The 27,473-nt window shown below is 37.4% G+C and overlaps 2 protein-coding genes and 1 non-coding gene across 4 annotated transcripts; 2 read left to right on the top strand and 1 right to left on the bottom strand.

Annotated features, from left to right (window-relative positions):
* The first annotated feature begins 484 nt into the window (after nt 1-484).
* On the top strand, nt 485-20,908 carry srsf9 (serine and arginine rich splicing factor 9). The gene is made up of 5 exons (XM_039771776.1): nt 485-578; nt 2,128-2,304; nt 5,378-5,559; nt 12,186-12,358; nt 20,619-20,908. The coding sequence occupies exons 2-5, from the start codon at nt 2,147-2,149 to the stop codon at nt 20,841-20,843; spliced, it is 738 nt and encodes a 245-aa protein (XP_039627710.1). The 5' UTR covers nt 485-578; nt 2,128-2,146; the 3' UTR covers nt 20,844-20,908.
* gatc (glutamyl-tRNA amidotransferase subunit C) lies at nt 6,950-25,694 on the bottom strand. 2 transcript variants are annotated; one of them, XM_039771777.1, is made up of 5 exons: nt 25,361-25,694; nt 24,776-24,826; nt 24,412-24,581; nt 24,191-24,294; nt 6,950-7,213 (listed from the first exon to the last, which is right to left on the bottom strand). In XM_039771777.1, the coding sequence occupies exons 1-5, from the start codon at nt 25,544-25,546 to the stop codon at nt 7,122-7,124; spliced, it is 603 nt and encodes a 200-aa protein (XP_039627711.1). In that variant the 5' UTR covers nt 25,547-25,694; the 3' UTR covers nt 6,950-7,121. The 2 variants fall into 2 exon arrangements, with proteins under 2 accessions (XP_039627711.1, XP_039627712.1); XM_039771778.1 differs by lacking the exon at nt 6,950-7,213 and adding an exon at nt 22,124-22,341 and having other exon boundaries at nt 25,361-25,688.
* Nucleotides 25,695-26,385: 691 nt separating this feature from the next.
* trnak-uuu lies at nt 26,386-26,458 on the top strand. Its single transcript has one exon. It is a non-coding gene; the product is annotated as a tRNA-Lys (tRNA).
* Nucleotides 26,459-27,473: the final 1,015 nt, after the last annotated feature.

Genomic DNA, 27,473 nt, shown 5'->3' on the forward strand with positions numbered 1-27,473 from the left:
CTGCTAAACGAATAAATATAAATGTAACCAAAGAAACGTAGTACTTTGATTGAACAACAATTCTGAACCCCTTTATTCATTTTTGTTTTTATTACTAGGCCTATGTCTTGAAATTACTATTACTACTCAACACTTAAGGTAGAACCAACAGCTTATAGCACTTCTTTACACAATAAAGTATAAGGATGGCAAATGTATAACAAAGCCTAAAAAATCATATAATGGATATTTTCATTAGTTTTAATTTTGTTTTCGAAAACGGTGTAGACCGTATCAAGTATTATTACTTTTCATAAGACTATCCCGAACATGGCGAAACAATCAGCCAACTCGTTTTTGAAACAGAAGAAACGGCCGGAAAGGTGGAAGAAGTTTTATACTGAATAGTGATTGGTTGTTTTAGAGTAAGCGTCTTTTCCCGCTTTATGTGCTATTGGGTATAAACAAGAAAGGGGCGTGTCATTAAGGCGAATCTTCGCATTGACCTCTACGGAGGCGGGAAGTCAGGGACTTCCTGCTCCGGGGGAAGCGAGAGGCCATCTGAAGAGAGGCTCGCAGTTTCTTTACAACAGGAACAGGTAAAAATAACAAAAAGAAGATTTGCATCTTATATATTGACAGTTTTGAGTTTCCCGTTTCGTGTCTAATAAACCAACGCAATTATATTGACAATGCATAATTCCCGAAATGCTTAAAGGGAATATTTCGCATTATTTTAACCTGCCGGTTTTGAGTTGCGAAGCGGCGAGAGCGTCGCGCACATTCAGAAGTGAAAGCAGTGCCGCGTTGTGGCCCCCGACCAGGCAGGGGATAGGCCTTGATTATAGTGCCCATTTGGGCACAGGAAAAGAAAAAATATAGTATGGCAAATTAAACGTACGTGGACGGCATTGTTTAAAAGGGGAAAAAACACTTAAGACAGCGTGCTTTTGAAGAATCGAACGTGTGCTCGAACAAAGAACCTCGGAACTCGCAGCTCGGGAGGTATTAGCAGGCCGAGGAGCATCCTTTTGCTATAGTTAAATAAAGAGGTGTGGGTTGATTGATGTACTATCGTTAGTTTTTCTTATTTTAGTTCTGTCTCATTCTTCAGCTTTATTTTATTTTTTCTGAAACTTACAGGCCAGTCGTCTGCCCCTTTACCTAGCGGGCGTTTTAACACTTTTTCGTCCATCATGTGGCATTATGTGAAGATTAAAACGCATTTCCTTAATTTTCTTGTAGCCCTATACGACTAGGCCACACTTAAAATACGAAGCAATTCCCTGTCGTCGATTGCGGGGCAGATGTATATTAGCGTATGTGCAGTCAGACTGTATACTGCACCTGGGGTTCATTTCAGAAGCCGCGTTTCCAGTTACTCGTGTTAGTCAAGGTGGGTTTGGCAAATATGTGTAACTCGGGCATTTTTAATATACTGTACAGTGAAACAAATCTTGAGCCGAACCGCTTTTTTTTTTCTTGAAACAAAACAATAAAAATGAATACTGAAGTTTGATGCATCAACATTGTCGATTTTTTTTGACCTGTGTAGAATACAGTATTTTGGTTTAAGTGGTCTGTTTTTATTTATTTGTATGTATTTTAGGAAAAAAGTAATACCTAGTGGTTTTAATTAAGTTGGTGTGTGTGCTAGATCTGTGGTCTTCTGTTTACATGTTTGTAAGCACCTACTGGAAAACGATAATTAGTGTCGAGCAAGATATCAAGAATAATAAGATGAGCTTAATAATGTTTAAAATTCCAAAAGGGACATATAACGTATCGGCAAGTTTGTATTTTAAGTTCACTGTAGTTCCCATAAGCAGTTACCCTTTCTTCCATCTGGTTACCCAAACGAAATTGAATTCTGGAAAAGTGTGTGTTACGTTTTTGACTAACGGTGTAAAAATAAAACTAGCATTTTTAGATTAGCATGCTATAGTGGTATTTTCACATGAGGTATTTTACTTGCATGTTAATTTGTATAACAAACAGTATTCAAAGCATTGATGTGAGATTAATCATTAAAAAGCATTTGAATTAATATCACATTCTGTGGTCATACCTGTATGTGCAGATTTTATTTATTTTTTTTTTAATAGAACCAGTGGGTTGGAATTATCAGCGTTATATCTTGTATTGTAGGTACTTTTCCAGCAAAGTCATGGGTGATGGGAGGATCTATGTTGGGAACCTTCCAGCAGATGTACAGGAACGTGATATTGAAGATCTTTTTTATAAATATGGAAAAATCCGGGATATTGAGCTGAAGAACAATAGGGGGTCAATCCCATTTGCTTTTGTCCGTTTTGAGGACCCCAGGTAACTAAATTTGCTTATAAATGTTCCTAAAAGAGGGTCTTGGACAGTCTTATTTTATATTTGACCTCTCAGGAATAGGTTCATGACATTTGAATGATCAGTTACCTAACTGCTAATCGCCTACCCTACAGTATATGAATGCTAAAATAACTTTCTTCTGAAAATACATTAACAGGTACTGTTAACTGCCAAGTCAGTCAGTTAAAAATAATACAGCAATTTGCACTATTTTTAAAGAGTTGATGTTAGTAACAATTCATATTAAGATGACTAACTAGCTACTTTTGCTTTGGTGAACTCCATGATAGTCATAGAATAAATGTAAAGCAGTATACCTTAACCTGTCAAATTTTTATTACTGTGATCACTTTTTTATAATTTAAAGTTGGTGGTTTTTTGGGCAATTTAGATGTATGAGCGGATGTCATTTGAGATTTTCTGGGATCAATGTTTGCTGAAGGTTTTCTTTAGATAGAATTTATCACAAGGTAAGCAAACAGAGATTCAGCGGTACACAACCATTTATTAACCAATTTGCTACATAAGTGTACACTAAACAATTCATATTAGACTGCAAATATAGAAACAGATATGAATCTACCAAACTTTTTTCACTATGTTTTTTATATCACAGGTTAATCGACAAATTAATAGTGATGAAACAGGATCCATTTTAAATCTAAAATCATATACATTTTTGTTTTCATAATTTGTTTTTTTTCGCCTACAACAAGTACCCCCCAAAAGATCTTGTAATTTATTTGAGATCTGTCTGGGTGTAATGAGATCAAGCAGCCATAGCACCTATCCTTCAGAAAGGATAATCCACCTGCTGTTCAGGATGTTTGTCCTGGCCAGTACTTGGAGGGGAGACCTAATAATAGGAAAAGCTGGATTGCTACTGGAAGAGGGTGTTGGTGAGCATAGCAGGGGTTGTTTATTCTGTGGTCTGTGTGTAGATCCCAGTGCACCAGGGCATTGATGAAGACATTGTGCTATAAAGTGGTGGTGTTTAGATGAGACGTAAAACTAAGGGTCGACTCTTTTTGGGCATCCTTCGTGAAAGATTAGGGTGTACCCCGATAACTTGGGTGGATTGCCCACCATGACCTTGTCCAATCTGGGCTCCCGAATTCTCCCATTTAACAGTTTCTTACATGTTCACCACCTAGTAGCTAGCTTGCAGTTAATATACTGATGGAAAAATGGTTGTCATTGCCTCATTGAGTTGGATGCTGCACAGTTGTGGTGGTTGAAGTGGTTTTACTTTCTATGTAATACACTTTTTGATTGTTTAGAACAGTGCTATAAATTTCTTTCTTTGCACTATTAAACATGTGAACTATAGGACTTTATTTGAACAATGAATTTCCTTGTGTTCATTCCCCTGTCAATTTAATGGAAGTCTTCTTCCACCCTGATTTTGTTTAGGAAGTTGCTTGAATGCTAAATTTCTTTTAGACATTTATGACACTTGTGTCCCCCAAGGTTGCAGTCTAGTTTACGAATACTAAATTCCACCTGCTTATTAATGTTCTTTGGAATACCTGTGCTTACAGTCCACATATGCTGAGTCATTACGAATGAATTGTGGCCCATCTGATAATGGAAAATTCACCTAATCTAGGTTAAAATGTTTTTTTTAATTACATTGTATTAGAGAAAACCAGTATCATATCAGTATAGTTTATAAAAGCAAAATAAATTGGAAGTTATATTGTCCTCTAAAATATGTTGTAGTTCAAAACTGCATGAATAGATGTAAAATAGTGGTAGAGCAAGAATGGTGTGCTATAGTTTATATAAGTGTTTTATTTTCATCTACCACTGCTGATACATCCAGGTTAATGTTTTTGTTAAATATACACTCAGATCTTTCTGTTCCATCATCGCATGAAAACCAACGCTTATATTCCCAGTATAGTCTTAACTTAGACTATAGGCTAATAGAATGTTATTTTTCTACACTTAAATGTACAAGGATAGAAAAACAGACTGAGAAAACCTAACTAAAAGTTGGGATTTTCGATCGACCATCACAAGATTTTTTCATTTGCTGCTCAGTAACTCTTTCACAGTTGATCATATAAAATCTGTTTAATCAATTTTTCCAGAATGCTCATTTTATAATAAACAGAAAAGTTCTATTCAGTTTTTCTGTAGGGCAAATAATATAGCAAATGACCCAATTGTGACGAGTTGTGTACTTGAGCTGGAGCAACAAACCTTTTGAGACCGCGTGAATGAGAAGGGATTGTCACTTCATAGAGATCTGCCAGTAGCACTGCTCATGGATCAGCAGAGTGTCTGTGCCAGTCAACCCTCATTTGCCTTGTGGATAGAAGTACAATATGACTGTGGTGCATTCTACATGCTCTAAAATTCCAATATCATTACTGAAATATTGAGATTATTACTGTTGTACAAGTTGTTTTCTGCTAAATTACTTCTGGCTTTCTAAGTGTAGTATTTCATTTTAAATTATTCTAAATTCACAGTAAAATTTTGCAGTCTTTTTCCTTAGAAAAATAGGGTTTAAGCTCAGAAGCACTAGATGCCACATATTTATATAAAAAAGTCTTTCTGCCATGAAGAGGTCTGAAGTGTCTGGTCTGTTTGTTTTACATATGTAAAATACATTTTATTCATGTTGGGCAAAGCTGTGTAGAATCAACTAGAGTATGTGTATACATAAACAAAATTATTAAAACACCTTTGTAAGACTTTTTTTTAAAACGGAGACAATGTATTTTTTTAATTAAGCATTGCTTCACATATTTGACAAAATAGTCATTGTTTTTTCCAGTAATTACTGTAAATTGAACAATGTTTGCTCTGCTAGCTTTCAGAGAAATATATATTTTCCTCATCTGTTGGAGTGGCCAAGATGCATTCAAGATAATTGTTGTATGATTAATTTGTGTCCATAGCAGTTTATTTCTTTTAGGCAAATGGGGATTTTTTTGCAATTTTATGCCAGTTTCTTCCATATTCAAGTGAGTCACCGGGAATAGTCTTTAATTTTAAAGTGACACTATTGTATTGATTTAAAAAAAAAAAAATTCCTCCACAGGGATGCTGAAGATGCAGTATATGGAAGGAATGGCTATGGGTATGGAGACTGCAAATTACGCGTTGAATACCCAAGATCATCGGCTTACAAATTTAATGCTACCATGGGTGGAGGTCCTGGAGGTCCTCGAGGCCGATATGGCCCACCATCTAGGCGATCAGAGTTTCGAGTCATTGTAACAGGTAAGTTTACTTTTATTTATTTTCACCCTGTTGATGCTCTTTAAAGTATATCGTGCCTGGTAGGATGAAAAGTTAAGTAGTCGTTTGATTACATTTTTTTTTAATAGGTAGTTTATAGATACAAGAATATATATATATATATTTTTTTTCAGTCATCTGTTTGGTTTCTGCTAAAGAACCATCATTTTACATAGTTTTTAGTTTCTGAAAGGAAAATTTGAAATTATATATAAGCAAATGACAAGTGTCCTTACATAATGTTGTTTAAGAAAATTATCAAATCTTCTCACACCAAGATTTTTTTTCCTTCAACTTTAGTAAGCAATTTCACTGGCAGTGGTATGGCAGGAGTTTATTCCTGTTTTTAATAATTGTTCCCGAGTGCTACCTTTATGGAGTTTGCATGTCCATGTGGGTTTCATCTGGGTACTCTGGTCTCCACCCACAGTCTGAAGACATGCAGGTTAGGTGGATGGCCAATGCTAAACTGGCCTGTGTGTGTGTGCGTTTCCCCTGCAGTCAATTCTCCTGCCCTGCTTTGCACCTTATCCTTGCAGGGAAAAAGTTCCATCTCCTGTGCGACTTGGTCTTAAGCAGGTTTGGAAAATGGATATTTGAAATATTATTGTAAAATGTTCATTTCCCCTACTTTCCTCTTTTAGTAATCTTCCTGTAAGGAATGTGCTTGAAAGGAAACAGTCACTTTTTTTTATTTGCCATTATAGTTTGTGTAGTTTGTATAGTTTGTGACTCTGCTATTATAAACATTTTCATAGTGCCCAGTGGTGTCAAATTAAAACATTTAAGAACTTCTGGTGTTGGGGAACTGGTCAAATTCATTAGAATGATGACCTTATAAAAACGAAACGGCAGATTTTCAACAGTTGTATTATGGTGATATTTTTGTGTACTTGCCCTTTAAGTATACTCTTCAGGTTTGTTAAGGGGTTGGTCTACCTCCACAACTTAACATCTACTTAACTAGATATATGCATACACACAGACCCAAACCACACAAGTACCATATAAATAGCGCATGCACAGTCCACTGTCCCCTAGTACTCCAAGAGACTTCTCATCGGCACAGACAACATATGTTGTCTTAGATATTTCAGTCCTAAATATTATATTTGGTCTCCTAGAATATATTTGAACATCCAAAGGCTGAAAATCCTTTCCTATAGGCCATTTATCAGTGAATGAATGAATGTCTGTCTGTCTGTCTTTAATGCACTTTCGTTCTTGGACAGAGCTCTTTGTCCTTTGCTCAATAAACCTTCCAGCTTGGACCATATGGCACTTCATAACTGTTCCAGGTGCTCTAAAAATTTACCTTACTACTTGAGTCACTTGTATATGTGTGTGTTGTAATAAAGACACAACAATGATCAAGGTTTGGGGTTTTTAGCCCCGTATACTGCAAAGTAAATTCGTCAATTGTTTTTTTTTCCAAAACTCAAGACATTGAAGGGAGGGAGGATGGACATTTTATGTTGGCGGACTGGATATTAAGCGTGAGGAATGCTGGGACAGTTGTGGTGGATTCTGGGAGCATAACGTTATCACGGGTCAGCAGAGGGAAGAAATGGACCCGAAAGTGTGCTCTTTCTACATCCGTCTGGCCGTTCTTCACGGCTGCAACATCTCGGCCTTTCTGAGGAAGTAAAGAAAAAAAAAACAGATTAGTACACTGCCGTTGTCCCCCGCGGGACGTTTTATGAAGCAAACTGGGTCGATCAACTGCTCCCCAAGCACTCGTGCGTGACAGTGTGTATGTGTATATTAATCTCAGTACTTTTTTGGTTTTGATTTTTTTTTTTTTAATTCTTCTGAACTATAGCTGTGATATCTTTCACATGGATGTTATAGATTGCATTGAGTAAGTAAAGCTGTAAAAAAAATATTTTTTGTTCACTTAAGGCTGTAAAGCAAATGAAGGGGGTGATTCTTTTTCATACCCACTGTATTTGTAAAATTATTAGTCTTTAGAAAAAGCTTATAAGAAGTTAATAATATCAAAGATGAATGCCCTAGGGCAACGTTGATTTAGCAATCAATTGTCATGGAATGCTTTAGATGATCAGATGAAAAACTTTGCTGGTGCCCTCTCATGACATCGATCTGTCCTCTCCTGTTGACATCACTCTTGCTGTCTCCTGATGTCGCTGTCTTCTCATTGTTAAGTCCGTTGTATTTTAAAATTCCACGGGAGTTTCTTAACACATGATTGTTACATATGCCAGATTGTCTGGCTGTCAATATGATGGATGAATTTGCTCAAACACTTTAATCTGTTTGAGTACATCTTTTTTCCAAAATAAGACAAAAAAACAGAGTTAAGGATTAATTCATACATTTTTAGAGTAGTAGTCAAAAATAAAAAGGTTTTAGTTTTGCATTGCAGTGGAGGGAACAGAAAATACTGAGCTGTTTAATAAAATACATTGTACGTAGTTTATTTTATTGCAGTACTAGTTTTTCATTAGCAAATCAACATTTTCTAGATAACTAGGTTCAGAAGTGTTTTTTTTCTATGTTTCAAGGATTTTGCAAGATATTGCATATACAGCAAGTAAACCACTAACATCCTCCATTCTTTGGCTTACTACTGTTGGATGTTCAAGTTTATTTGGTTTAATCTTTTTTAGTGCTAGTGGCACTTTGGTTACTTTACATCTAATGTAATATTTTATTCTAGTTTCTTGTGTGTGTATGTATGTATGTATGTATGTATGTATGTATATGTATATATGTATATGTATGTATGTGTGTATGTATATATATGTATATATATGTATATATTTACTCATATACTCTAATGAGGAAAAAGCTTATAATTAAAGGAGGACATTTACAGTTTTTATAGGCTGGATCACCATTACCAGAAGAATCTGTCCATGTGTTTCATGCCTCTAAACTGAAATTGCACCGGACATCCGGCCTTAATCTTACCGTTCTGGAGCACGCATATCTGCTCCACGTTGCTATGATTAGAGCATGACCTTTGGCGTGGAGTTGGGTGATTGGTTACAGAACAGATTGTGAAGCAGGAGGGGTAAGCATCAACACCTCCAAGTCTGAGGTCACGATTCTTTCATGGAAAAGAGTGCTTTGCTCTCTCCATGTGAGGAGGTGGAAAAACTAATCTTAGTGGAGAATTTAAAGTATCTCTGGGTCTTGTTCATGAATGATGGAAAAAGGGAGTGTAAGATCAACAAGCAGACTGGAGTGACAGCAGCTGTCCTGCAATTGCTGTACTGGTCCATGGTGATAAAGTAGAACTGTAGTTTAAAGAAAAAGCTCTTGGTTTACCAGTCGATCTACATCACTGTCCTTCACTATGGTCATAAGATGTTCATAATGACCTAAAGAATACTCTGTGATAGGGTAGAATGCTCAGTAATTCAGGAGAGCTTCAGAGTAGAGTGGCTGCTGTTCTGGATCAAGAAAAGCCAGCTGAGGTGGTTTGGGCATGTCGTAATGGTGCCCCCCAGATAGCTCCTCTACAGTTGCTCAGGGTATGTCCCACTATGTAGAGACCCTGCACCTGATGTAGGACATGCTGAAGTGATATCTCTCAGCAGGTTAATAAATATCTAGTAATCCTCAAATTTCCTAGTCACATACCGGTCAGAAGGAAAAGAGTAGCATCTTAAGGGTTTCTGATCTCCTTGTTATATGCTTTATTAAGGTAGCCAATTGAGCCCATTAGTAGAAACTTAGCTGAATTAGCTTTGTGCTCCAAAATCTTAATGGCCCAACAATGTTAAATTAGAAGTAAAGTGTAGGAATATATTGTGTGCACTAACGAGACAAAGCAATATAACTACCTTCCTGATATGCTCTTGCTCCTCTGCGTCCTGCCAAAAAGAAAAAAAAAAACTTTAGCCTGCTGAGGTATCTGCTCTACTAGACCTCTGAAGGTGTCATTGGTATCTGGCACTGAGACCATTTTTAGTTGCAGGTTTCGAGTTGGGGAATTATGAGATCAAGGATGTATCTTAAAATCTTCATTCCTCAAGCCATTCCTGAGAAATGTATACAGTCTGGGTGATTGCATTATCCTGCTGAAGCATATTACTTCCAATAGGTAATATTATTGCTATAAAGTAGTGTTTTGTTACGATATTTAGGTAGATGGTATACATCCAATTATCCCCATGAATACATGGACCCAGGGTTTCCCAGTAGAACATTGCTCAAAACATCTTAATCCCTTTATTAGCTTGTCCATTTCACATAATGCTTCCTGGTGTCATTCCTCACCCTGGTAAACAATGTACACGTACCTGGCTTTTCACCTGATGCAACACATAATGGGATTCAAGTAGACAACCTTCTTCCATTGATCCAGCGTCCAGTTCCAATACTCACAAACCAATTGTAGGTGCATTCGACATTGGCAGCATTTGGGCATTTTGAATGGCCTGGGTTTCATTGTCCTGTATGCAGCACGTTTAATTGCACAGTGTGTCTTCATACATTACTTTTGTAACTTAGTTATCTGAGGATTGTGCCACAAGTAGTCCTTATGTTGGTGTGTCTTGATTGTGGTTTATATTTTTTACACACCCCCACTTGTACTATAGTTGGTAGGCTTATCTTGAGCAATCCACAAGCCTTGCTGTTTTGGGAATGCTCTTACCCAGTCATCTGGCCATAAAGGTATGACAATTGTCAGAGTGACATGGTTTGTTACACCTGTCCATATGTTCATTCATCACGTTGGTTACGAGTACCTAATGTCTGCTTTGTGTGTCATATTTATGACCTTGAAATGTGCTGTAACGATAGTGTCAACATTTCATATGGGCATGGTCAGAGTTTTGGCTTATGTTGAATATTCCAATTAGAACTGAAATTGTGATTTTTGTTGTGTATTTGGCAGACTTCTTTATTTAAAGACCTTTTCCCCATATAGTTGAATCACAGGTGATTGAAGTGGCTTTGTAGGAGGTCACACAGTAAGTCAGAGGCAGTAATTGAGAAGACAAACATGGCATTTAAAGTCCAATATTTTAACCACTAAGGTACACTGCTTAATTTTAACTAAATTCCTTAATCTTTTACATTGCGATGTATTCTTATAGGAACTTTGTAGGCAGGGTTTAGGGAGTGGCTATACATTGAATAGATGAAACTTGGTGTTAGAATTTAATATCCTTATCTGTAAATATTACAAAATTGCTTTAGGTAAAGAAAGCATCTTTAACCATAACCAGGTTGAATATTTCGCCATTGTTTTAGTTTGCAAATGCTTGTATTGCTCAAGCCATCCAGTTTACATAACATTCTTTAACCTTCATAATCCAATCCTACATTGTAGGTGGCCAGTACTTAAGTGCCCATGTTTGCATACGACTACTAAAGCCAGTTGGGAATTTCCAGCAAAATAACATGTACGTCTTTAGTCTGTGGGATGAAAACCCAAGTACCTGAAGAATAACAAATACAGAAGGAGAACCTTCATACTGAACCTACCAAGTCACTCACCCAGATTAAATCCAATTGATCATGCCTTCTTGCCAAAGAGAAAACTTAAGGGGACAAGCCATTGAAACAAGCAGGAGCTGAAGATTGTTAGGCTTGGCAGAGCATCGTCAGTGATGATACTCGGCACCTGGTGAAGTTTATGAATTAGACTTCATGCAGTCATTCAATGCATATGCAATGTCCCAAACATGGAGCTCTGAAATTGGGGGACAGTGTGGAAAAAGTATTGTCATTTCTACATGATGTGACCAAAATGTATACAAATACCCTTAAAGTCTGCACTTTTTTTCACATCTGAATGGTTTGATTTGTAATTTTAAACTGCCGAGCAGACAGTTCATTCAAAGAATAATGTCCCAGACATTGAGAGTGCATGGTATATGCCAAACTTGATCATAGGCATCTGCACACTGTTTTTTGTTCTGTTAAATTTGTAACCTATCGAACAGTTAATTTAATGTGTCCGTCACCCCACAAAAGTGTTTTTGAAAGGGTAAAGAAACTCCTGAGATTCTTAATTTGAAGGCTGCTTGACCTATATTTTTGATTGTTAAAGATTACTATTAATGTTTTTTAAAAAAAAAACTCGGAAGTCAATGCTGTGGAGTTGTCGGAATTTTATTTTTTTTTATTTTTTTTAATAATTATGCACATGATAAAGACCAGTTTTTGTATTTCTTCTGTTTTAAACCCCCATTTTTCCTGGAGTGTTTGTGTTGTGAAGGCTACTTTGGTTTTTGAAGGGGTATAATCTAAAGAACTTGTCAGTTTCAGTGTGTAAATGAAAATCGAGCCATGTATTAAGGATTTTATTTTTACAGATTCCACTTTTTTTAAACTGGTTTCTTAAGAGTACGGAATAGCTGCAGTCATGTTTAGTCTGAGTGTGTATGTATATACTATGAGTTGAGCACACATTCATTTATTTATTTTTCTCCCATTTAGTGCAAGGCTCTGCTTCTTTTGGCTTATGCTGTCTGAGGCTGGAGAGAAATTAAAATCCTTGCAGTTCTGGTTTTCTTTCAATATGGAATACGGAAAGAAAGGTTGCAGTGGAGTAGAAGCATTATAAGTCTTTATGTGGATGCTTCGCCCCCTGACTCTCGTCTGACCGTATAATCGTCCCCTCTCAGGACTACCTCCCACAGGAAGCTGGCAGGATCTGAAGGACCACATGCGGGAAGCTGGGGACGTGTGCTTTGCAGATGTGCAGCGTGACGGGGAGGGTGTTGTTGAGTTTCTACGCAGGGAAGACATGGAGTATGCTCTGCGCCGACTGGACAGGACTGAATTTCGCTCTCACCAGGTGAGTTCAAGTTTGGAAAACCCACTATGTTTTGGTTTCATATTTTAGACATTCAAATAATCTTAATGAGTAAGGGAAGTTTCTGTATGCTCATTTGAAAGCTGGTCATGTAGTATGACATAACTTGTGACTCAATTTAGGCAGTCTCCAAATTCATCTAAGAGAATAAACACGTTTAATGGTGTGTTAAGGCTTAGGGCCAGGAGCTGTGTGTGTCTGTGATTTGACATCCAATGAGAGAGAGCTCTATTAGAAATGCAACACACAGAATACAGATATGAGGAACCGGCATGGCTGTTTTGTACCTCACAAACAGATGAGCCTTGTTTCTGTCCTGTTTATGTATCATGACAAAATGGGAAAGCGACTGAGACTGTGGATCTACTTGTCATGCCTGCATAGCAGTCTTGCATGTTCGTTCATTCATGCACAAGATTGCTGTTTAAGATCTATTCAGCCTATGATTGTTTTTATAACTAGAAAGTAAAAGACGGGCTAAAATTTTCCAACATTTAATTTAAATCCGGCTAAGCTATACTTTCAGCAAAGTCAATTTTGTCCTTAAGTTTCTTCAGACTTTAATTTTAATACCACAGCTCAATTTATTTAATTTGCCAGATCCTGAACACCCATGTACTGAAATTGCTTTAAAAATGTATTCAACTTGTAGCAATTCCATTTTAGTCACCATTAAAATGCACCAATTGAGATACAATGCATTAGTCCCAGTGCATCTCCCATTCCAGTAAACACTCACTGCACCCATCTACTGGATATCTTTTGCAGCAGCAGATTGTCTTCTCTTTAGCCTCAGATTAACTTCGAGAGCAAAACTAACTTGGAGCAAATTAGGTTCATTTTAGAGGTGTAACACAATAACTACGATGATCATCGTTCAAAATACATCTTTGTGTGTACCAGTGGTCTGGACAGTTTTTTTCCTTTGGTTTCCCACAGGTGCCTCAGTATTTCAGTGTGGTATTTCTGAGTGACATTGTTTCCTGGGAAGCATATCTGCAAATCTGTCAGTCTGCAAAACTTGTTATATTGATGCTTTATCGCTTTTTTTTTTCCCCTCTTTTAGAACAAAAATGTCACACAATTTTAGAATAAATGTCACAAAATAAGTACTTGATCAGCTCAACACAATGCAACTTGGCCGATTGATTAACAAGACTTTGATGATTAAAAAAAAAATTGGCATAGGTTTAGGGCATAGTCAGACTCGTGCAATGGATTCAGCAAGTATCTTGACCATTTTTTTATTTTTTTTTTTATGGAAGCGTATTAGTGCCACAGCAAAGAAACAAAAATAGGGACACAGTGAAGAAAAAGTCTGTTTTGAGATTAAATTAGAAATTTCCACTTTAATCTTGTCATGTCGTGATTTAAAGAAGAAATTTTGTCATTAAAAATAGAATGTCATAAACTTCATCTGAAAATCAAGGTTTAACTTTTTACAGTTTCTCAAACCCCATTGTAACTAAAGTATCACGTGAAATACTTTGTATTCTAAATGCTTCCCAACCCAGTGGTTAATTGCGACATTGTTCTTAAACAGACTTCCTCTTGCACTAAGAGGAACTGCAGGCAGTGATTGTTACACGTACGATCATAAAGTTAATGTATTCTAACTCTTTGAACATTTAGAATACTAAGATGTATACTTTAAGTCATTTTCATTATGAAATGCATTAATAAATATAGATATTTTTACAGATTGTTACTTTCATTAAAATAACTTGTACTGTTAGAAATTAAACATGTTGGGGTACAGTAGTGCAGCAATAGTGCTACTGCTTTGCATTAAGAGGGTCACGTCCTGTGTGTTACCTGCCTGCAGTTGGTATGTTTTCCTGGTGAGCTTCCATGCATGTAGGATCGCACCCATCTCTTCAAGCATCAGGCATGAAGCAGGAACAATTCTTAGATGGCATTCGTTTAACTCATGTGGTTCTCGCACTGTTTATCCACTTCACGCACTGCTTTTCAAGTACATTCACATCTGCAGACTTCAGGGGAGGGCCATATACAGTATAACTGACACAAAAAATAGTGTACTTAATGATGTAAATCTCTTATTATTATTATTATATACTCCTATTTGATATTATTACTTCACTTGGTTCAAAGGAATACATTTTCATGCAAATTGTTTTGCAGTTACCTTCAACCAAAAAAAAATATGAAAAACAGATCAAACAGAATTGATTTGTAGCAGAAATAACTAGCGCATGTTTCTTTGTATTGGGGATCTTGGGACATCAGTTATAGCTGGTTACATTTCTTTTGTTTTTTCCAGTTTAATCTCTGGCATGTGAAGCTACTAGCTCTTGGTCACATAGTGTCATGATTTGAAGTCCTAGGTCTTTATTCTTATTCCTCATACTACACTGCCTGCCAATATTAGTTCTTGGTTTTAAAAAAAAAAAAAAAAAATGTTGTAGACAGAAAAGTACTTGGTTGCATATTTCTTCTGGTATATAGCTAGTACTAAATAATGCTGAAGCCTTATGTTTTGATTTATTTACATTTCACGTTACCCAGGTCTTTTGCATTCTAATATAAATCACATTTTTTCGCTTCTTTATAATGTTTAACTGTTATCTTATGGTTTTTTGTTTGTTTTTAATAGAATGTAGACTTTTCATATTTATTGCTCAACATGTTGGGGAGCTTTTAGATTGTTTTCTTAAGAACACGTTTCACAAACTATCGCCTGAATTGGTCCAGTATCTAAAAAATACTTTTTAAAATGCCTGTTGTACTACTACAGGTTTGTTATTTCTTCTAGATTTTTTTTTTTGGTTTTTGTTTGAAGTGCTTCAGTTTTAGATTCCCTTAATTTGCATCAGTGTTAAGTGCATGATTAACTATTTCAGTAAAATCTGATGGATTAGTTTTAATTCCCTTTATCTTGATTTTAGATTTAAATTTCAACTAATAGCATGAACTGATTTTTGTCATTATAGGTTATTGATAACATATTAACCTTGTAGCGGACTTGAGCACTCTAAATATTAGCGGTGTAAAAAAATATCAATACACCGGAGTATTGCAATATGTGTTTTGATAATGCATAGATTCTCAAACATAGTATCGATTTTTTTTTTTTATTTATTATTACATACTGCAATAGAATGTGAACCTCTAAAGCAGAATTTAATATATATACTGTCTGAATTTATATGCAACACTGTTTGATTTTTTTTTTTTAATTTTCTGAATTTGCTTACATGAAGAATCCTGCAAGCACTTATTTTTTATTACTGATATACTGTAAGCAAATGTTAATTCCTTTATTCAGATTGTCAAATGTTATGCATTTTCTTATAAACTACTTGAAACATAGTGTGGCATACTGTGAACCTTTAAAGCACAATCAAAAAGTATAGTTTTTTTTTTTTTTAGTGATAGGAACATGTTAATTCCTTTCCTCAGATTGCACAAAAGGTATTGCTATGATGTCGGAAGTTATAGGGACTGCGATGCATGCATTTACAAATCCCACTGTTCTGATTGCATAAAAAAGTAAGCTTTTTTAACTAAAGTTTTATGCATGTAGTGGTGTGTTCTTTACACTATGATAGTTTTACTAAAATTAGTTTTAAAAATGCAATATACCTTGCTTACAGTATTGCAATATATCGCAATATATTGAATCATAACCCCTGTATTATGATACGTATTGTATCGCAAAATTATTGCCAATACACAGCTCTAATAAAAAAATTACAGATCTAAAGTTTAAATAAACAAAGTAAACCGGGTATTGAAAGCAGTAAGTGTTAGTCAAGTTTATGAATACTTTGATACTTTTGATTTGATGCCTTTTTATAGGTGCTCAAATGAAGGGAAAAAAAACTGGCCTCCAGTTAATTTCTGTTCACCTTGTTCAAAACTCAGATTCTGATCAGCTCATCAACATAATCAGGTTTTTTTTCCCCCCTATTACTGGTTCCCTGTCCTCTACACATTGTTAAATAAAGCTGATTAACATGCATTTTAGGTAGCAAATATCCATTGACAAAACTGTAATATGAAGTACCTGGGTTTGTACACTTTTTCTATTAAAATGTTTGTCTCTTGTGTACTTGACAAACATCTTACAGAAAGTTTCTTCCTTATGAAATCTGGATTGTGTTAACAGCACTGAATCCTTAGGGCTCATTTATAATTCACGCGCAGAACACGTACGCGCCTGCATCATGGCTGCCATGCGTTCCCAGCGTTCATTTCACGCGTCCTCTGAGCAGGTCCTCAGAAATTAACGTGACATGTGCGCAAGTTGCAGTACCAGCAAAAATTCGGGGGGCGCAGTGCGATAAAAGTCGGAACGTGACGTCAGAGTCTCTGTTTACTATCTACATGTGACAGCAAGCCTCTATGGAGATCCTTCGGGGATCGATGTGCGCACTTTGCTGTTTGATGAATGGCTCAATTACAGCGCTATACATTATGTTGCCGATATGAAGTTGCAAAAAAAAAAATAAACGGCACAAAAGATGGTATGTGAGACTTTTAAAATGTATCGTGTCATTACGATCGGAAATATGCGACGCTTGAATATAAAAGCACCACGAATGCATCTGTATGTCGGCATTTTGCTTCAGCAGCGGAAAGCAGCAATAGATCACCAAACAGAACAAATTAAATGTCTGATATTCCAACTCTCTGCACATTTAGAATCTTGATATCACTTTCATGATGAAATGCATTAAAATGTGTATGTTACATTTTACATATAATTTTGTTTAAATAATGAATACTGTTAATAAATACACACATGGGGGAATAATTACACATTTGGGGGTGTCACGATGGCGGAGCGATAGCACTGCTGTCTCGCAGTGAGTTGTTGCTGGTATTTCCTGCTTGTATTCCACACTGTGCTCCGGTTTCCTTCCAAAGATATGCAGATTTGGGGATTTGGTGCCGCTAAAATGACGCTAGTGTATGTGTGTGTTTGTATTCACCTTGCGATGAGCTGAGGCCTCGTCAAGGGACTGTTTCTCACTCGTGACCAATGCTTCCTGGAATGGACACATGCATCCCTGGATTTATGGATTTAATCAATAAACCTCCTTTTCAGAGATATTGCGGTAAGGTGTTCTCGGAATTTAATAGGTGTTTTAGGCAATTCACAACACAGAAGCTGAACATGTTCTCTCCGCGATCTCTCGCACTGCCACCTGGTGGATTCCTCCAGATTTACGTAAAGTACACGCGCAAGTATAAACACTGCAACGCTTGCGTATCAGGAGCGTCCGCTGCAGCATGCGTCGCGTGAAGTATAACTCCGGCCTTATGGTCCTATACAATTCTTAAAACAACTTTTAATTGTTTTCATTCTTTTGTAATTTTGTTTTTTTTTTTATCCACTAGTAAGTAGTCTTAAATTTCCATATTCTTTAAATTTGGGGGATGAAAACAGTTAAGGGTTGTACAATGGCTACACATTAATGTTTTGGAAAACTAGAATTGGGTCTATGTGACAGACCCTAATTTTTGCCTATATATTTTGGTATCTAGAATCAATGACAAAGCTGGAAATGTGTAATACTTATATAATTAAGTACAACAAAGGGCATGTTCTAGTTTTACATCTAAGTTGGCTTCACTGGTCAGGAGTACTTTACCATTCCTGAAATTAACTATATGCACTGTTAACTTTTTAAAAATATATTCACCAGATGCTTAGTAACAGGTAGGAACCAGGTTTATCTCCAGACCAGCCTGATTTCTTCAAGGCATAACTTCAGTGAAGTGTTGGAAACCACTTTGAAGATTTTGATTCACTCTGCCTCAATAGCATCCTGTACAGCTTTTTATTTTTTTTCCCTGCCACACATTTAAACTGCAGACCTGTTTCCATCTCATCCTCAACATGGACTGCTGGGTTGATATCTAGGGTACTGTAAAAGTATACATAAAGGGGGTCTCTTGCTATCTCACACACAACCCTCTATATACTGTAGTGAGAGGGTAAGGAGAGCATAGTACTTTGAATGAGTCAATTGGCATGTTTTTACAAAGAAACTTGGTTTCAAAAGTGCAATGTAAACCATTATTCCAGTTGGAGAATCTTGGTTATCGGAGGTACATTTCTAGTTTTGTGGCGCTATAATCTCGTAGAAGTGTCACAGTTAAGGATTTTGTAGTCTGCATGTGGGTTTTTTTTTTTTGTACATTTTCAGCAGTCACAGAAGCGTGCACAACATACATTTCCAGAAGCAAATGTTGGGGCCATCACATTATTAGGTCTCCTGGGTGAGCAGACCATAACAGTGTTAAATTGGGCAACACAATCTTGAGGGAAGTAGGGTAATATGTTAAAAGTAATGTGTGTTTTGTAGCCAGATTACTACTTAAAGTGACAAATAATGTAACAGTACTTGTCTTATCACTATATTATAATAAAAAATTCCTGAGACCAAGACTTTTTAAGTGAGATACTTTCCTGTCCTGCGAGACGAGACTTTGTGCCAAGAGATTTAACCACGCCCGGGGTCGGAAATAAAAGACAAAATAGAACATCATAAAGAACTCAAACGTTGGCACAATACACATGCAGAGCAGGTTAGAATTAATGAAAGTAATAAAATTCGAAAGTCTCAAAAAAATGGTAGTAAAGGTTGCATTAGCGCAAACAAATGGAAATTATTACTCGGTGAAATAACGGAACAGCGAAAAGAAATTGAATATATCGTTCAGATTTAAACTTTAAGTTGTAGACTTGTAGATTGTCTAATTCATGTTGCCATCAGTGGAAAGTAATGTTTCTTCCCGCTTAGGAGGTGTGTCCGAGAATTGAAATTTGTTTGAAAGTGAAATCCACATACACATGCGGCAGAGATGCAAAGTGGCTGGCACGTAGCACAGGCTGGGGGCAAAAACTGATACTTTGTCTTTTCCAGGGCTCAGTCGTACAGTGAAGCAGTATTCACTCTTTTAAGAAACCTAAAAATGAAGAATCATTTTGAGTAAAAAAATTTGTAAAATACAGTTCACAGCCAACGTGCTCGCTTTTGGATTAATGCTTGCTGATGAAGATATTTTATCTTTTTGTGTAGTTTAATGATCTTGGAGGGATTTGATAAAGGAGAACTCCATAAGATAACTTGGGCCCATATACATACCATATACACACACAAACGCATAAAGATGCAGATTTAAGAAATGGTGTTTCTGCCTTAACTGGCTAACTTGTGATATGTGCGTATGTAGAATCCACTCAGTGTGAGGTGTGTGTGCTTAAAGCATAATTTTATCATCCATAATGGCCTCATGCATAGAGCTTAAATCTCCTATTATCATTGTGACTGTTGTATTTAATGCTATTGATGGGTATTTGTATATAAATTTATTGTACATAATTGCATATTATACATCTGCGTACAAGCAAAACCAAATCTACAGTGTTTAAAGAGATAATGTATATATTTGGTTTACAGGAGAACACAAACTTGCATGCTTAAGATGACTTAATAGAGTATTCATAGTTCATATTTTAAATATGAAATTTGCCAGTCTGAATTTTTAGTTACTCATGGTAAAAATAGAAATTTACAAGGATTACCTAGAACTAACTTTAGAAATGGTACTTCTGTATGTGTACCTAAAGTACTTTGTCTCGCTGTGGAAATTATGGAAATGAGACACGATGGTACTCGATTTCAACTGTATGCATTTAGTCATTCAACTCTATATGAGAACTCACTTTGACAAACAAACCATCAGATCTATGGTTGCAGGTTTTCTATTAGCCTCTTAATTAGTAGCCAATTACTGTTGCTAATAGAACGTACCTTGTTGGCCTTCGTTTTAAATGAATCACTTGTCTAGGTTGCAAAACATGCATTTGTTTTATCCTTTTAATGAGCTGATTCTCTCATTGCCTATTGTGATGACAATCACAGTTGTTTAAGGCTTAATTTCTGGTGGTTTTATAATTAAAAGCAAAATTTAAGTGTTAATGATGTGGTGTTTTATGTGATTTATATGGCTTAGTAGTGCAAAGTGTGTTTATTTGTGGTAAGTATTTGGCCCATAATAAAATAGCTGGACTGAAAGCTTGTAGCTGTTAGGTCCTCTTGAGACCTCTGGTTTGAGGGATGGAGTTAGTTAAATCTACCCATTAAGGAAAGGTGACCATTTTCATTATTTCCTTGTTTTTGTAATATTACTAATGTGATTGAAGTCTAGGGACTGGGTATGACTGCTCTTTTCCCAATTTTTTTTCCTTTCCCCTTTCCCATAGGGTGAAACTGCGTACATCAGAGTCCACGGAGAAAGAAGTTCAAGCTGGGGCCGCTCACGATCTCGCTCTAGGTCTCGAGGGCGATATTCTCCCTATCAGAGTCGAGGATCGCCGCATTACCAGCCTCCACCAGTCCGACGTCACCCTTTATCCCCACATAGCCCACCACCTCGCCACATGCCCCCTCAGCGCCACAGCCCACCACCACCTCGTCATTACCGGTAAAAATAAAGGAGCTCTAAAGGTGACAGCACATTAGCAGCAGTTGGATTATTTCCCCAAACCCCCTCCCCAATATTTGGGTTATGTACATTCCACTGTCAGGGCTGCCCTTTAAGGGTAAAAAGCAGGGAGCATTACTGAGAACGGTGGAATTCTGCTTTGTTCCCCTTTTCTTTTCCTGAAGAAGAGAGGTTATATTTGTATTAAGTGAGAAGGTAGTTAGTTAATGACTGCACTAGCAGCTGTCTCACTCAGTACACTTTTAAACATTCTGCAGATCAATCTCTGTGATATGGAATGGTAGCTACATGGGTTGCCCCAACATTGAGGTGCACCTGCCTAAATGTTATCTTGCCTGACACATGTAGGTCAGCGAGCCTCCTCTACAGCCTTGGCACTGAGGCAGTATTGTCTTTTATTAACTTGGATCTGTTGCTGGATTTTTTTAAGTCCTTTTTTTTTTTCCTCTGGGGGTATTTTTTTTTTTTTTTAAATAAAGAAATCATTTTTAATATTTTTCTTCAAAGCTGTTTCTTTGTACTAAATGTTTAGAACATTAGAATGTGTGTGCCTGTGTCGGTGGCATTTGAATTTTTGATTAAATAATAAACACATTTGCCTACAGTTTAGCTTTGTCTTCAATGCAGTGGTACAAGTGCCTAACGTGTTTTAACGGCGTTGTGAGGAGAGATAAAGGATTTGTACACAAATTAGTAACAGTGCTCCATACCCCCCACCCCGTTATGGCATATTGCACATTTCTAATGTTTTTGGTTTTCACTTTTCAGTTAAGCTCTTCAGTACTGAACAGGAGAAGTGACTGATGAGTCTGTCTTAATTTTACCATTTTTTGTATTTGACTTGGAACATCTGTGAAGCATAGGTTTGTCCATATTGACTACTGTACTTACTGCAGAAGAATTATTCTGTTACCCAGTTATTGGAAGCGTATGGTCTTAAAGCATATTTTCATCAAGACAGGAGCCAGATTATTTCAAATAACCCACATGCACAAGTCCATACTGTGATTGAAGAGGAATATGAAGGTTAAGGTATGAAGTCATTTTGAGCAGTAAATGAAAGGCTGAAATTTAAGCTTTGTGATGGTATTACTGGTGTAAAGGCAATAAAGCATGGGAGGAGGTATGTAATATTCAGGAGAAATACTGCTGGTAGCTATAGATTAGCTGCATTTTAAGTGGTCAACCCGTACGATTTTGGTGGTGTCTGCAGGTTATAAGCCTGTACACTGCAACCCATGTAAAATGTTTTGGTACTTCCAGCACTTTATCACTTGACCTTTTAATGAGCAGCAACTGAAACTTTATTTAGCACTTTTCCTGTAAAGTCCACATGGTGGTTGCTTCGTTATCATGCAGTTTTCTCCCTTGTGAAGCTTCTTGGTGATATTTCTGAGTAATCCAGTTTTTCACTAATCAAGTGTTTTGTTTTTTTTTTTAACAAACACATCTCTCCTCACGTTGTGGTAAAGGGATGTTACCTGGGGAGAGAAGAAATAAGTGAAATATAGCAGGTTATACTAGCAAAGAGTTCCAAGAGTAGTAAGAAAAGAACTTATCAATGCAAAGAATTATTATTAGAAATTGAGCACTGCTTCCACCTAGTCGTGTTACTAACAAGCATTGTTACTCCCTTCCAAAAGAAGCTTCTTTCTGGGTGGTAGGACTATGGCTGCACAAAGTTTTAAATTCAGATAAGTTTAGAAGAGAGAGCGAGCAGGTTTACTATTGCCTGCCTTTGAGAGTCGGATTTGGATCCTTGTGTGGGAATGGAATGCTAAATCACAGCAATGCCTGCTTCAAAAAGCAATCTTCTACAGAGGAAAGTATTGAGCACTTTAAACAATGAACATTCATAATTAGTTCACTGTTTAAATCCTTATTTGTCAATTGTATTTTTCCTTTTGGTTATTTTGTTAACTTCCAAATTTGAACCGTGTCTGAACTGCACTAAAAATGATTTGTCCCCAAACCGAATGCTGCAAAGAATCAACTACTGCCAAATTAAATACTCATCTAAATTCTCACCCACATGTGCCGAGAGACTGCTTGGTTTTGGGTGATAAATTTGTAGGTGCTCTGTTAAGATCTTCTTGGTTAGCATGTACTCTTTGAATCATTCAGTGTTCATTTCTGTTCCGTTTTGGGTGACTTCTAGCCGTCGAGACAAGCAAGCTTCACCATGAATATGATTTTTCTGACAGATACCTTGCCACTGCAGTGGATCCAAGGACACTTCACATTAGAGGAAGGATTTGTGTCTGCACGTTACTTTTTCATCTTTACATTTTTGTTGATTAAGCTCACTAAGTGATATTCTTCCAAAAATGAATAGACCAATTTGTTTTCTTTGATACATTATCTGTGCTTCCAGGATCCATGGATGTGCCCCCAAGGTAGAACTCCACAAAACAGATTTTATTACTAAGACATCTAAAAGCTGATAAAGTTGCCTTTCACTGATTGAAGCAGGCTCAATCAATTGTAATGAAATAAGTACTTATGACCTCAAGGTAGGTTGCAGCATCTTTGTATATTCACACTCTTCAGGGCAAAGCTTACTTGATCTGAATTGGCACTGTGTCTCCTAGGGCCTCCTGGTAAATGGGTATGTGGGTTTTTAAGTCTATGTAAAACACACCATTTAGCAATGCTAATTTGTGTACTTACAGTGTCTCTCTCTTCCTGAAGAGTGCCAACAAAAGTAACTTAAACTGCACATAAAAAAGCATGTTTTCATAAGGTGCTCTTGGTTTGAATCGGTGTGTGGTCGCTGGCGTTCCTTCCACTTGCCAACAGATGGGCATTGGGATACATGGTAGGACTGGATTGGGTCCTATTACAGGCTAGTAGCTGTGGCTAATGCTGTGACACTCAATGACCTGTACCGAGATTAAGCTCCATTCAGAATAGACCTATGCATATTGAACAGTAAAACCCCCTTTGCTTGGTACAGTTTTATGAATGGAAGTGCTTGCTAAAGGTTTTGTATTTTATATTCTGCACTTGTGGGAAGTTGCCCCAGCTTAATTAATGGGCTATTGTTGGGCAAACAAGATGTATAAACTGCCACAGCCAAGGTTCCTAAACTAGGGCTAGTTGGAAGTAAAGATGTACCCTTCAATAATCATCAATACTGAACAAAGCACCCATGAAGAGGATTAATTTGTAATGAAGCAGAAACATGTGATGTTGGATCTGGGATGCTGCAGAGTAAGTCTTATGGCAGCCAGATTACAGGGCTCCTGCACTTGTCAACTTGTAGAGACTCAGAATTCTAAAGCAATTAGTGCCTTTGTTTATTAACAGCAAAAACCTTGCAGTGCTCACCTGGTGGGGCAACATAAAACTCCTCCACTATCTTTGTAGGTAAACTAAGCAGCACTTCAGCACAGTTCCCTTCGATGACTCTGTCAACCCGCAGGTACAATTGCCTACAAGGAAACAGGATATGTTATTTGTCTCCTCCTGCCCATACCAACAACTGACCCCCCTCCCATCCATCCCAGTCTGTGGTAACCACACCCTTATAATGCCTGCTAAATTCTCACATGTCTTCAAGCACAGAGTCCATGGGCTCTACCCCCTCTGTGTCGACTACATGCAGCTGCTCGGCGAATGTGATGGCACACTGGAGGCGGACTACACCCTCATGGTTCCCAAAGTCTACAAGTGCCAAGCGCTCCATTCGATCCACCAGGTCCGGTGAGACACTATATACCTGCAGAGAGGTCAAGCAAGGTAAGTGGAGACTTAATATCTGGCCATCAGTCTGGCCTTTACTTAATACTTCTAAAAATAATAATAATAATAAAAAAAAAGTCACTTGTCAATTTTAAGAGCCAGTAACATGGTATCAACAAAGTGGATATAAAAAAAAAAATGCAGCAAAGAGGGCAACTGGCTAGACCTTACCAGAGAAAGCGGAGTTTCTCCCACTGGTTTCCAAGCTGGAATCGGAGGCACCTGAAAAAGGGGAAAGTTGTTCAATATAAATGCAAAGTATTATTATAGCACCTTTCACACTACGCTCGAGTTGACTAGATGGCACACGGTTGTTGCTATTCCTGTTACAACACCCATCCTTCACCCCCATACGGCGCGTTGGCATGAGTTTAAAAGGGAACGCAAGGGAGCATAATGGGTCAGCCATCTGCTATATCGACTGGAATGTAAGGCTTTTGGACGAAAGGCAGTTGGTGAAGCCATCATGGGGCTATGGAAAAGAATGGCCTAAAGACTCAATGGGTCTTTAAAACGTGAGGCCACTGAATGTTCTTCTGCCCCTTTGTACTCTTTAATTCTCTTTATGGCTCGTCGCCATAACTTGTTTGGATTTTAAAGTGAAACGGATAGTCAAAGACGCTTGAAACAACTCCACTCCCCGCCTCATGCACGAGGCTTCATTTACAAAGGTATTCTGCATGTAAAAAGCAAAAACGTAAATGATACAGATTTTTAGAACGTTCTCAAAAAGTTAGGCCTTGAATTCAAACTAACCTTGGAGTAAGAATGAGTGGTGCAGGCTGCTCGATTCAGCTTGTGATCTACGTGCACATTTCTCAGCCCTTCCATCCGTCGTCCATTTCCAATTCCCTGCCGCGGGTTCTTGGGCCTCAATAACGACAGAATTACATTCCTTATCGCGGACCCCTCTGAACGCCTACAGGCCATCTTATAAAACATACCAGGGCTGTCGAAAGCGACCAACAGTATGTGTCTGCTACAGCATCACCGACGTTGAAAGTCCGGAAGAGCGCTTAGCTAGGACGTACCCTCGTGATGTTTCTTTTCTAAGGAGGAGACTTCTGATTCGGTACTTACAAAGCAAGCAAGCAAGCAAGGCTCCATACTAAACACGTATTTCCGTTGGTGGGAAGGACTCCCATATGCTGCGTAAGCGTTGCTAATTAGCATTTAGATATATGACACGCTTGAGTGTTTATTGTAGATAATTGTGTGGTCTAATACCCTTTGAGACAAAGTTAAAACTAACCCTTTTGGTATAAGATTTAACGTACATTGTTTTCTTCTCTGTCGGGGACTCACACGCTTGTTATTGGGGGAAACTGGCATTCTGATGGGCTGCTGGTCCGTCTCCACTCCTTTTGGTTGAACTCGGTTTGTGTTTTGACCGCTAACTAATCTTGTATGCAGTAGTTCATGTCATGAAACTTCAATAAAGTTAATTGATGTATTATTTAAGGGAGGAGAAATTTGGTGAGTGAGTGAGGCGAAGCTCAGTGCTGTATCTCAAATGTTGTATTATTAAAGAAATAAATATAATTGGCAAATGGTCCACAGGCTGGGATAGCCATCTCTTTGTGCCTTTCCATAAATGGAAGACTCAGTGTGTTACGCTACCTAGGTCGCCCGCAAGCTAAGAAGAACCGACGCCGAATTATGGTAAGGGGATTACCGCACTCTCAACACCCGCTCTTACATCCTGAGAAAGTTTCTAGCCATTGATATCAAAGTGAAGTCAATGTACTCAATTTGAACTAATCAATGTTATTTGAGAATGAGCCCGGATAGCTCAGTCGGTAGAGCATCAGACTTTTAATCTGAGGGTCCAGGGTTCAAGTCCCTGTTCGGGCGAAATTATTTTTATCATCGCGTGTTAAATGATACTTTACTTTTTAAATTGTATTACAGACACTGTCGCGTATTTTATTTTCAATCACAGAATGCAAATAAAAAGCCCAGCCATACCCCTCGCAGAGCACACAAGAGGGCGCCATATTGCCAATGACAACAAAGAAGGTTCCTTAAAACATCACGCTTATCTTTTATCAAATAAACAGAACGAAAGTTAAAATAAGACCCCTGATAACACTTAGGCGGATGTTTGGTTCTCGACATCAGGCCCGTCTATCCATAAATAAATAAATAGAATTTTATTTTTTTACATAAGTATTATTATCTGAAGAAGTCATTTAAATACATATTGTTTGTTATGAACAGAGTGGCACAGAGCCCTTTTTCTACTTTACATTTTGTATACCCGCTTTATCCCGCGCAGGGTCGCCGGCCAGCTGGATTCGAAGCAAACATGAGACATATAGACAGTGCGCTAAACCCCTGCAATTCTTGAGAGACGATCTACCAGAAATTATTGCCGGGACTCGAGTTCGAATCCCGCTCAAGGCACATTGCCGAATAGGGAAAAAAAACACTTTCTCTTCAACGAACGGTGCTTTGAATCCAACATTGCAGTTGTAGTTGTTTATTTTTCTATTTTGATTAAACGAAAACTGTTTAGTGAATGATTTGTCAAGAAACACACGGACATCAAGCATAGTTAAAAATCACACTTAAACAAACTGCCTGCCCATTCTATTGAATCATAATTATAACAAATAATAATGCATTTCACTTCCTTATATAGCGCCTTTACTATGGTCTGAGACGGCTGCACAGATAATCAAGAGGGGTACAATAAAAATAAAAGCACAATAAGAATGAATAAATAATAGTGCACAGCCTTGTGTTTGTATGTGTTTATAACATTTGGGAAGTAATATATTCTAGTTGATGCTGACATTTAATTAATTTGAAGTTGGTAAAAATAAATATTTGGAAAATTATTTACTTAGCGGAAAATAACTATATG

Source organism: Polypterus senegalus, chromosome 12 (assembly GCF_016835505.1).
Source record: "Polypterus senegalus isolate Bchr_013 chromosome 12, ASM1683550v1, whole genome shotgun sequence".
Lineage (NCBI taxonomy): Eukaryota > Metazoa > Chordata > Cladistia > Polypteriformes > Polypteridae > Polypterus > Polypterus senegalus.

Bases quoted from the DNA above. Each gene is read 5' to 3' on its own strand.
- gatc (XM_039771777.1), bottom strand. From the start codon at position 25,546: ATGTTTTATAAGATGGCCTGTAGGCGTTCAGAGGGGTCCGCGATAAGG. The intron at 24,827-25,360 runs GTTAGTTTGAAT...CCCCTTTTTCAG, and splicing joins CCACTCATTCTTACTCCAAG to GTGCCTCCGATTCCAGCTTG. The intron at 7,214-24,190 runs GTGAGCACTGCA...TTACTTCCTCAG, and splicing joins GTTTTATGTTGCCCCACCAG to AAAGGCCGAGATGTTGCAGC.
- srsf9 (XM_039771776.1), top strand. From the start codon at position 2,147: ATGGGTGATGGGAGGATCTATGTTGGGAACCTTCCAGCAGATGTACAG. The intron at 5,560-12,185 runs GTAAGTTTACTT...GTCCCCTCTCAG, and splicing joins GTTTCGAGTCATTGTAACAG to GACTACCTCCCACAGGAAGC. The intron at 12,359-20,618 runs GTGAGTTCAAGT...CCTTTCCCATAG, and splicing joins CTGAATTTCGCTCTCACCAG to GGTGAAACTGCGTACATCAG.